This window comes from Myotis myotis, unplaced genomic scaffold (assembly GCF_014108235.1).
Source record: "Myotis myotis isolate mMyoMyo1 unplaced genomic scaffold, mMyoMyo1.p scaffold_m19_p_1, whole genome shotgun sequence".
NCBI lineage: Eukaryota > Metazoa > Chordata > Mammalia > Chiroptera > Vespertilionidae > Myotis > Myotis myotis.
The window spans coordinates 67,776,028-67,788,263 of NW_023416313.1; the positions used below are offsets into that span (position 1 = coordinate 67,776,028).

At 40.8% G+C, this 12,236-nt stretch overlaps 1 protein-coding gene and 1 non-coding gene across 2 annotated transcripts in view; one reads left to right on the top strand and one right to left on the bottom strand.

The window, feature by feature from the left end:
- STPG2 (sperm tail PG-rich repeat containing 2) overlaps nt 1–12,236 on the bottom strand; it is a 61,967-nt gene that overhangs the window by 24,188 nt on the left and 25,543 nt on the right. The window contains 1 exon segment of the mRNA XM_036316632.1: nt 1,822–1,957. Coding sequence (XP_036172525.1) covers nt 1,822–1,957 — 136 coding nt within the window.
- Nucleotides 8,625–8,759, top strand: LOC118661766. The gene has a single exon (XR_004969464.1). It is a non-coding gene; the product is annotated as a small nucleolar RNA SNORA16B/SNORA16A family (small nucleolar RNA).

Here is a 12,236-nt window from a genome sequence, read left to right on the forward strand (position 1 = left end):
GAGCCAGTAAAGGTGGGGAAAATGATGAGTTCAGACATTTGGAATTTCAGAGGCCAGAAACCACCCAGGTGGAGATGTCCAAAACAGAAATTGGCAATGCGGAGAAATTAAGATAGGGAGAAAGCTCATCTTAGAGATACAAATCACCTGTATCTCTAAAGACTTTCTTTTGGGAAGAATCAGAATGTGGACAGTGGTTGAAGCTATGGGTTTGAATGAGAAAGTACACATGAGAAAAGCAACAAGCAAAGAATAGAAAGTACAGTATATAAACATTTAAAAGATGTTTAGAAAAATGTAAACTTTTAAAGAAGACTATGAAGGGTTGGTTAGAGATAGAAAATGATTCCCTGACTCAGCATGTATTAGGCACTATTCCTAACTGGTGTGGCTCAGTGGTTGAGTGTCAACCCATGAATCAAGAGGTCACCAGTTTTGACTCCCTGTCAGGACACCTACCTGAGTTGTAGGGTCACTCCTTAGTAAGGGGTGTGCCAGAGGCAGCGATTGATGTTTCTATCTCCCTCTCCCTTCCTCCCTCTCTAAAAATCCATTTTAAAACATTCAAAATAAAAACAGAGTGGTCAGTTATGCCAAAATAAAATCATACGTGTAATCACTGGTAGCTAGTAAACTGTTAGGGAGTTATTGTTTCTAACAACTCAACTGCATTAAAGACAGACATGGTAAGCTCCAAGGATATTGAAATCAGATGCTGACAACTAGTAAAACTCAATATTAAAGCAAGGACAATTGACAAATATGTCCTCCACCCAGAGAAACCCAAATTAACCTAAAATACTAATCTGATCAGTCATATCAACAGAGTAATGGATCCTGGCATTTGTCTAAAAATACAGACATAGCCCTAACCGGTTTGGCTCAGTGGATAGTGTCAGCCTGCAGACTGAAGGGTCCCGGTTCGATTCTGGTCAAGGGCATGTACCTTGGTTGCGGGCACATCCCCAGTAGGGGGTGCAGGAGGCAGCTGATCGAGGTTTCTCTCTCATTGATGTTTCTAACTCTATCCCTCTCCCTTCCTCTCTATAAAAAAAAATCAATAAAATATTTTTTAGAAATACAGACACAAAATAATAAAAATACAGACATAGTGTAGGAATAAGGAAAATGCAGATTAACAAGGAAAAAAACTTTTAATTTGAATGGTATTAAACTCCACAAAATCAGCAGATTAGGAAAAGCAGAAAGCAAATTGAACTATTTTAACTTCATAAAAATCCCTCCTAAAGTCACTAGCTGCAAACAAATGAGGAGAGTGAATAACTGTTTAAATGATCCATTCCCACTTCATCTCTCAAGATGTAAAGCTTTGCTTTGCACAGAATGGGAGCATGAAGGGACTGCTCAGAGAGAACAGGGGTTTGGTCATACAAGAGGCATCGAACTGAAAAAACACATGGAACCATCTTCAAATGACATTGCAAAGCAGAAACATAAAAATTACATTTTGGTAAATCGATGTGTCTCTCGCTAAGGGTAGGGCAGGTGTGTGACGCCAACAGGGTCGCCGTGGGAAAGGCCCGCGGGCGGTAAGAAGGACATCTGGAGCCTGTGACGGCCCACAGGGCGGGAAACCGAAACCTGGCTTCCAGCTGCACCCCTGCAAGAACGATGTGGGCGGCCATGGCCCTGTGCCCGGGCCCGGTGACCAGCTGGTGCCCGTAAACACGGGCGGCATCTTCCTGCTGCTTCCTGTGGGTGACACCTGGGAAGGGCCGCTATCCCATTCACCTGCAGGCACCCCACGGGGCGGGAGGGAAGGGAGGCGCCCTGCGGAGGCCTGCCTTGCCCGCATCTCACCTGCTGCCTGCTGCTTCGGGAAAGGCACCTGGTAGGCCCCGGGCCCCACATGGTCCGCGGTGCTGCCGCCGTCCGCGAATCTGAGCACGCGGGGAGCCCGCTCATACATAGCGGCGGGCGGGCTGGGAGGGGGCGGCTGAAAGGGGTAAAGACACGTTGGTGCAGCACAAGGAAGGCCTCGACAGCCCGAGGAGCTGGCAGCCTCTGGGAAGAGGGAGCTCGCATGGGCCGTCTCCCCACCTGCTCGGGTGCCCGAGGGACCCCGGGGAGCTCTGGCCCTGTGGTAACCGGAAAGATGGACTTAAGGCATCTCGCACAATCACCGCTTCACCCACTGAGAGCGGCGGCTGCCGCCCCCTAGGAGATCTAAGGACTGGTCTCCAGCCTGTGCTTCCGGCGCTGGCCCCGCCCCGGAAGTTCCGGGGAGCGGCTGCAGACTCTCCCCTGTGAGGCCCACGGAGCATGCGCATAGCGTGGAGCCCGCCTCGCTCGTCCCACCCTGAGCTCTATGTCAATTGCTGTAGGTCCTGGTTTCTCAGAAAAGCTGTAGGAAATGAGTTAAAGGGGTTAGGGCTTCTGATGCATTTTCGCAATAAATGAATTAGGGCGACATGGAAGGGACTAGCAAAAACTGTGAATGAAAAACTAAGCCTTAGTTCAAAGCAGGGCCTGGGTCCTGCCACGCTCACCGCCCAACCCCTACTGGACACCCCCGCACTCACAGAGAAGCACCTCGGACTTTATCCTATGTATAATAGAAACTCTGCTAGAGACGCAATAAGCCGGTCAGAGGAAGAGAAATATCACATGCTCTCACTCATTTGTGGAATATAATGAACAACATAAACTGATGAACAAAAATAGAAATTAAAAAATGACTCATTCCACCTGATTCAAATGACACTGTGATGAGAAAAATCCGTTTCCAAATGAGGTAAACAGATATTGGAAGCAGAGCCACATCTGGTCTAGCAAGGTTCATCATAGGAGACATGTGGAGAGGCACTTGGGAGAGCTTTTGTCACACAATGTAGGGTCGTGAAGGGAATGATGCAAGTTAAATGAAGTTTACACACTTAGGAATTACTCAGGAAGAGACAGATAGAACGTCTCTCTTACTAGCTTTGACCAAAATTAGTGTACATAACAAATCACCTGCCTGAAAGCAGTGGCCACTGCTCATTCTTCTGATGGCCTGTGGAAACTGCATTTGAGAGCAAAGCAAATGAGGTAGCCTGATATTTAGATTGCTTTCCCTGTCCTTATCATGAGTTACTGTGAGTTTGGTTCTCCTAGAGTGGATAGTCCTAGTTAATAATAGACTGGTAATACAATTGCTAAGATTTGGAAACAGCATAAGTGCCCATCAGCAGATGAATGGATTAGAAAACTGTAGTACATCGACACAATGGAATACTATGGTGCGGTAAAAAAGAAGGAATTCTTACCATTTGCAACAGCATGGATGGAACTGGAAAACATTATGCTAAGCAAAATAAGCCAGTCGGAGAAAGAGAAATATTACTTTTGTGGAATATAATGAACAACATAAACTGATGAACAAAAATAGATCCAAAGACAGTGAAGCATCGAACAGACCGTCAAACTTCAGAGAGAAGACGGGGGTGGGGTGGGGGGTGTTAAGAGATTAACCAAAAGGCTTGTAGGAATGCATACAAGCATAACCCATTAACACAGACACTGGGGGTGAGGGGGTGGCCAGGGAGAGGTCAAAGGGCAAAAGGAGATATGTAATACTATATGTAATATTATATGTAATACTTTTAACAATAAAGAATTTTTAAAAAAGAAATAAACATTGTTCTGAGTGAAAAAAATAGACTGGTGATATTTTTTTAATAGTGTGAAAATAAGGAAAACAATAGCAAATGCAGTATTTTCATTTTACAAAGTGTGAATGACATGGTAAGGCATTATACTTTTACTTCTAGGAAAGTGAAATGAAGACTAAATGAAAATCTTTTTAAAATCTGGTGTGTGCATTTAAAAGATTGGAAATCAGCGATTTTGACACCTATCATCATTTAAATTCACTATGTTAAAAATGAAAAGCATGTGGGTATTAAGATCTGAATCTCGTGGCTCAACTTATAATTTGTTGATAAAAAAATGTAAGAACATTTTTACATGATACTTTTTTAAAAATCTTTATTGTTGTAAGTATTACATATGTCCCCTTTCTTCCCCCATTAGCCCCTTCTAGCCTGCTCCCCCCACCACCCACCCCAGGCCTTCACCACCCTAGATCCAGAGACATATAAGCATGGTACATGACACTTTTTAAAACCTACTGTCTTACATAACATCACAAAGGAGCTTATTGTAGTTTTAAAAGATTCTTAATTGTTGGAATTCTGTCTCAGCATTGTACAGCACTTTACTAAATATATGTAGCTGTGTTTTTTCTGTGTAGACCATATTAATATGTAGACCATATTAAATTGACTTGTAGTTCACATCCTATGTAATAAAAGGCTAATATGTAAATTGTCCCCTTGGGAGTTCAACCACTCCCTATGACATGTGCTGACCACCAGGGGGAAGCATGGAACGAAGGAAGGCCCCGGCCAGGAGCCAGAAGGCCCTGATCGGCCCTGATTGCTGTCCCAGCCTAGGGACCCTACTGTACAAGAATTTCATGCACTGGGCCTATAGTTGATTAAATAAATCTGCTGGCTACAATCTAAGTACTTTTTTATTCTTTTATTTTTTTTATTGATTTCAGAAAGGAAGGGAGAGGGAGAGAGAGAGAGAAACATCAATGATGACAGAGAATCATGGATCAGCTCCCTCCTGCAAGCCCCACACTGGGGATTGAGCCCGAAACCCAGGCTTGTGCCCTTGACTGGAATCGAACCTGGGACCTTTCAGTTCACAGGCAATGCTCTATCCACTGAGCAAAACCAGCTAGGGCCTAAGTACTTTTTTAATGTCTTTATTAATATTTTATTATTTTTAATATGATTTTAGAGAGAGAGGAAAGGAGAGGGATAGAGAGATGGCAACATAAGTGAGAGAGAAACATTGATCAGCTGCCTCCTGCATGCCCCCTACTGGGGATCAAGTTCGCAACCTGGGCATGTGCCCTGACCAAGAATCCAACTGGAGGCCTCTTGGTTCATGGGTCAGTGCTCAACCACTGAGCCACACCAGCCAAACCAGTCTAAGTATTTTTTTAAAATTACCTTAAATAGTATTTAACCTTAAAAATGAAATCTTATCACATGCTACAGCATGGATAAAACTTGAGAACATTATGTTGAGTGAAATAAGCCAGTCACAAAGACAAAAATACTGTATGATATCGCATATATGAAGCATCTAAAGTTGTCAAACTTATAGAAAGTAGAATGGTGGTTGCTAGGCACTGGCTGAAGGTGAAATGGAGAATTGCTGTTTAATAGATACAGAGTTTCAGTTTGGCAAGATGAAAAAGTTCCATTGCACAACAATATGGATGTACTTAAGGCAACGGAATGAATGGTTAAGATGTTAAATTTGGGAGAAACTAAGATGGTGGCATAGGGAAACACCGAAATTGCTGCCTCCTACAACAATTTCAAAACACAATAAAAAGACAAAACGGACATCATCCAGAACTTATAGGAAGGCTGGCGGATTGGGAATTCTACAACTAGAAGGAAAGAGAAAAGCACATTGAGGGTCAGGAGCTGCGGAAGTAAAAGTGCAAAGGTACGGAGGCTCGAGAGTGCGCGGAAAGGGGCTGGTACCTGAGGACGCAGCTGTCTTTTTGAATCGGGAGGGAGTCACAAGCTCCCGACTGCTCTGAACTCCGGTTCCAGGAAGTCTCTGGGAACCCAGGACTCATACGGGGAGAAACTGGACTGTCTGGCAGCGGGCAGAACTCAGAACTCAAGGGCGGCTTTCCCTCAGAGGTGCTTGCAGCAATTAAATTATCAGGACACTGAGACGCACACGGCCCCTTAGGGCAGGGCTGAGAATCTGCCATAGTTCCTTGCTCCGCCCTTTGATTCCCTGAGACCCCGCCCCACCCAGGCTGCAGCAGAGGCTTTTGCATATGAATGCCCTGGCCCTTTGCAACCTGAAAATTACCTAACAAACTGCAGCTGGGCCACAGACCCAGAATTTCCAAGAGAAGGCCCAAGGCCCCACAGCAGCTTGCATTGCTCCACAGCTGGGCCTCATCAGGGCACCTCCAAACTCCAAAAAAGGAAGGGGAATCTGCAGTTCCCTTCATAGCTCCTGCTGGGTAACCTCCAAGAGCCAGTGTACCCACTGGTCAGAGGGGGACCATCCGGATTACAACTCCTCAGATCCATAAGGGACACACTCAGGGGGCAGACTCAGTGAGCACCAAAGCCCCACTGAAGCAAGTCTTGCCCCAGAAGGGTGTCTTCAGCATAGAAGTTCTCCCACTGCAGACACAGCTGATTCTCACTGCCAATTGGCCTAGAGGTCAATTCCTCCCAGTGATCCTACAACAATCAAGCATAACTACAACAAGACTGTGCACAAAGCCCACAAGGGGGTACACCAAGAGTGTCCACCTCAGGTAACTGGGGAGGCTGAGCCACTGGGCCCAACAGGACACCTAGCACACAAAACCACTCTACCAACACAGGGAAGCATAAAAAATGCGGAGACAAAGAAACAGGTCACAAATGACAGAAATGGAGGAAAGCAAACGACTGGATATAGAGTTCAAAACCACGGTTATAAGGTTTTGCAAGAATTTTATGGAAACCGCCGATAAATTTAGTGAGACCCTGGAGGATATGAAAAAAAGACCAACTAGAAATTAAGCATACACTGACTGAAATAAAGAATAATATACAGAGATCCTGCAGCAGACAAGAGGATCCCAAGAATCAAGTCAAAGATTTGCAATACAAAGAAACAAAAAATACCCAACCGAAAAAGAAAAAAGAAAAAAGATTCAAAAAATATGAAGATAGTGTAAGGAGCCTCTGGGACAACTTCAAGTGTCCCAACATCCAAATTATAGGGGTACCAGAAGAAGAGAGAGGGCAAGATATTGAAAACCTATTTGAAGAAATAATGACAGAAAACTTCCCCTCCCTGGTGAAAGAAATAGACTTACAGGTCCAGGAAGCGCAGAGAACCCCAAACAAAAGGAACCCAAAGAGGACCACACCAAGACACATCATAACTAAAATGCCAAGAGCAAAAGACAAAGAGAGAATCTTAAAAGCAGCAAGAGAAAGACAGTCAGTTACCTACAAGGGAGTACTCATATGACTGTCAGCTGATTTCTCAACAGAAACCATGCAGGCCAGAAGGGAGTGGCAAGAAATATTCAAAGTGATGAATAGCAAGAACCTACAACCAAGATTACTTTATCCAGCAAAGCTATCATTCAGAATAGAAGGTCAGATAAAGAGCTTCACAGATAAGAACAAGCTAAAGGAGTTCATCACCACCAAACCAGCATTATATGAAATGCTGAAAGGTCTTCTTTAAGAAGAGGAAGAAGAAAAAGGAACTCTTACCATTTGCCACAGCATGGATGGAACTGGAGAGCAGATAAATACCACATGATCTCACTCATTTGTGGAATATAATGAACAACATAAACTGATGAACAAGGACTGATCCGGAGACGGAGAGGCATTGATTGGACTGTCGGGCCTTGGAGGGAAGGTAGGAGAGGGTGGGGGTAAGGGGGAAAGATCAACCAAAGGACTTATATGCAAGCATATAGGCCTAACCAATGGACACGTACAACGGGGGGGAGGGGGGGAGGGCATGAGGGGTGGGAGGGGGTAACGTGGGGATAAGGACACGTATGTAATATCTTAATCAATAAAAAATATATTTAAAAAAAAGATGTTAAATTTTATGTTATGTATTTTTTACAATGAAAAATAAAATAATTACCTTAAGTTACATGAGTGTTTGTGAAATCTCAGACATATGAAATATACTTTCTCTCAATGGATGTACTATATATCAGATTTGTTGATAACATGTTTTTACCTGGGTAAAAGAAAATTCCTCTGAATCCAGAAAACAAGGTAACAACTACTTATCAATTGCCTGCTAGGAACAAAACATGAGAGGTATGCAAAACATTTTACACATATGCAGATATGGATATAGATAAAGTTGTTGACACAGGTCCTAAAAATATTAATAGCAATTCACGATACAAAAATTTTCAAGAAAATAATAGAAGTCACAAGATGATACATGATTAATAGTTAAGTGAAGGTAACTAGATAAAAGAAATCTTTAGCCTAACTGAACAGGCATAATAACTAATACAAATGATCTGCATATGTCCCACTATACAGGTAGGTAGTTACAGAAATTCTTCCTAAAGTTTTATGGTGAAAGGAATTGATACTTGTTACATCACTATGTTTCTGCACAACTATTTTAAAAGGTACCTGAATTTACCTGACTTTGCTTCCACCTCCACTTTTTTTTTTAAACATATGAAAATTAAGTCATCAAAAGTAATCGGGTAATTCCAAAGTCACAAAAAACCAAATCTGGATAAAAGTAACTTCAAAGCTTTCTGTCAGTTAATCTCTGCTGCCAGCACACTGAACTATAATTTTTCATTTTCTCTACCTTCTCCCTCACATTTCCCATTTATCCTAATGCAACTCACAACTCCTCTCTTCTTCCTCTTATGAAAACATGCATGCACACACATACAAAAACCTCTACTTCCCCCAATTCTCAGGATAGGGCCTAGGTTGACAATATAGATAGGGGAAAGACATGGAAGGGGTCGACAATCTTGAAGCCAGAGTCTTCAAGATCCTGCCTTTGACGGCCCTTATCAAAGCTGCAGTTACTTCCCTGTGCCTGCTGCAGGCAAAAAGAAGCCCAGAGGGACAGTTTTCCATGATGGCCAACACTCTGTCTGCTGTAACTGATCTGCAACATTTCAGGAAAATACAGTTCCGAAAGGGAAAAAAAAGATCTTCCCTTCATTTCATCACCAGCCACCAAGAATCTCATTATTTGGTGGCTTTTGGTCTCACACTCCTCTTATCTCTACTCCCCAATAATACACACACTCCATAGGAAAAATTATATTACGTATAGCAAACAAAGTCTTAGGAAATGCTTGGAATGACCTCACTAATTTCTAGAGATTGGCTAGAATTTCGTTCTGTGCCTGGAATACACTCTTCCAGTAATATGTGTCCTAAGTTTATTTTATTTTGTACTCATATTGCTTATATTTCATACTTAAGAATTGGAAAAAAAGTTTCCAAGACTCATTTTTAATCAGTAACATTTAAAAATTGGTGGAGCTGAAAAAAAAAATTTTTTTAATACAGTTTTTTCATTAAAGGACACTAGATGGCACAATTTCACCAATTTATGCTAATAAAGTCATTCATCCTCTTATCAATTCGCAAATAAAATAATTTGTCTTTATAAATAGTTATACCTAAATAATCTAACAGGAAACCTATATAACCAGAAGAAATTATTGAGAATATAATGTTTCCAATTTAACATGTTTTATGTTCTTATTTATGAACACAGTAACCAGAATTCCAGTGTTGGACGAATAATTTAAGGAACCCAAAGAAAATAGCAGCCTCTCTACAGTGAAATACATCAAGTAGTTATAGATGTTAGACATTAATATCTATCAAATGAACATTTTTATAGTGTTACTAACATATAATAACACTCTGTAACATAATAAAGTAAGCTGGTGATTCCATTCATTATGCATATTTAAAATGGGGTAAGTAGACAAGCCAAAAATTCAACAGTATGAATTTTTCTTACTTTATTGCTTGCCTTAAGCAAATTATACACAATTAGGATCTTAGTTTCCTCATATGTAACAATGAAAAAAAATTAATCTAGAAGCAATAGAAAATGATTAGAGTCTACCTGATTTAGCATCCAATTGACCTTTTATTTGCTAAAAATACCATATTTATAGCAAAAGTAGCAGATGTATCCAATGTTTTCACTATCACTTCATTTTCTGGAATTATTGAAAGTGTATTAGCTCTTGAGCCGTATCTTGGCAGATAAGATAGCACATCAGCCAAACAAGCAGAATGTACACCTCACCTGGATCATCTCCCAACCCTGATTATACTCAACCCTGGCTGGGGTTCTTGGAGAACTCTTGCCTAGTTACATAGTGCATACTCTGGCCAGATGGTGCAATCAACTGTGGTAGGTCTTTGCTTAAGAGATTCTAATAGGGTGAGTCTCCACTTAGGTACTTTTACCTAATGAAAAGTTCTCTTTAGATAAAAATTATCATCTTGGGCAAAAGGAACACCTCTGGAAGGCCACATATAAAGAGGGGAGTAAAAAAACATAACATCTGCATTGTTAGCTAGACTGTCCCAAGCTACACTAGATATTAATGTAGTGACATGTTGTATAGCCAAATTGCCCTTAGATTTCAACAAACTGGAGTGGGGTGTTGGATGGGCTGAGGAAGTGAGAGAAGTTAGACAATTCCTGGAGAAGAACTCTTAAAGCAATACTGGAGATCTTTGAAAGTTAATGAGTCTATAAGTAGCTCACCAATGGTAATGCTAAATAGACAGTGATTTCTAATAGAGTTGTTCTGACATCTAAGGTGACTTACCTATAACAGCTGAACCAATATCAATTCTACATGTTTTACATAAAGATTTTTAAGAAATTCCAAATTTGATCCATCAGCTCAAGTTACTCAGCTGTCTCTTTTTAAGATAGTTTACTATGATAGAGTAATAAAAACAGATTCTTTTTGTTCTCACTTCAAAAAGCATCTTTTTTTCCTCCCCCAAAATAATTTTTAACCAATATCTGAATCAACATATATTACGCATTATGGAAAATAAGGAGGAAAGAGAGTACTAATAATATGATAGTATTCTTTGTAAGAAAAACATATCATAAAGAGAGAATAGATAAACCCATTTGGTAATTCTCAAAGAAGCATTGTAATGTGAGTACATAATATATATTGTGGTTTATTCCCCAGTCATTCCATCCCAGAAGACTTCATGAGCAAATTATGGAAACTCATCCCCCGTGACAATGATTCTTTCAGGAAAGAACATAATAATTCTAAAATGCTACCCCTCCCAAAGATGTTCTACCCTAATCCCTGAAACTGATGAAAATGATGAGATATCACCCTGGTGATTATGTTACATTATTTGTATGGTTAATTTTTTAAAAAGGTTAGGCCTGATCTAATCACAAAAGCAGAAAGGTTTCTTCAATTGATGGGAGAAAGGAAAGTCAGAGAGATTTGAAGCACAAGAAGGATTCAAGTGAACTCCTTGACGACCGTAGTCAGCCCCAAGGAGCTGAAATCAACCCCCAGTTAAGAGCCAGCAAAGAAACAGTGACCTCAATCTTAGAACCACAGAGAACTGGATTTCGCAAACAACCTGAATGAGCTTGGAAGTGGGTTTTCCTCTCAAGTCCTCCAGTCAGGATGCCAGCCCAGCCTTCACATTGACTTTAGCATTTAGTACACAGAGGACTCAGTAGAGCCCATCTGGACTTCTGTCCCACAGAACTGTGAAGTAATAAATGAGTATTTGCTATAAGCTACTAGGTTTGTGGTGACTTATCATGATAGTATTAGAAAACTTGGTTCTGAGGAAATTTTATTACTTCTACAAAAGAACCACAGGACCAAATTGTGTCTCTTCTTTCTTTGAATGTTGCTGTCTGAACCTAATGGCTACAACTGACTTGTAGATGTGCATGATTATGTCAATGGCGTTCCTAAAAGTAAATCACCCTGATAATCATAGACTAACCCCTACTAAGACATAAGCAGATTTAAAGATAGAACAAAGGTAAGTCTTCATGCCAGTAAAGAGTTTAACCCCGCGGTCCACTCTACCTCTGGAATTACTGATACGTGGGATAATAAATTTCTTTATTGTTTAAACCAGTTTGAGTCAGGGTTTCTGTCACAGGCAAAATATTTTAAGTGATAGGCTTATTTGACATAAAGCTGAAGATAGTCCCTGATTTATAATTGTTTGATTTGGGATTTTTTGACTTTAATTTTTAGTGCTAAAGCAAAATGCACTTAGAAGAAACTTTAATTTGAATTTTGATCATTTCCTGGGCTAACGATATGCAGTATGATACTCTCTCATGCTTAGCAGCGGCTTAAAGCCACAGCTCCAAGTCAGCCACACAATCATGAGAGTAAACAACCAATACTCTACAGCAGTGGTACTCAACCTTCCTAATGCCGCGACCCTTTAATACAGTTCCTCATGTTGTGGTGACCCCCAACCTTAAAATTATTTTTGTTGCTACTTCATAACTGTAATTTTGCTACTGTTATGAATCATAATGTAAATATCTGATATGCAGGATGTATTTTCATTGTTACAAATTGAACATAATTAAAGCATAGTGAATAATCACAAAAA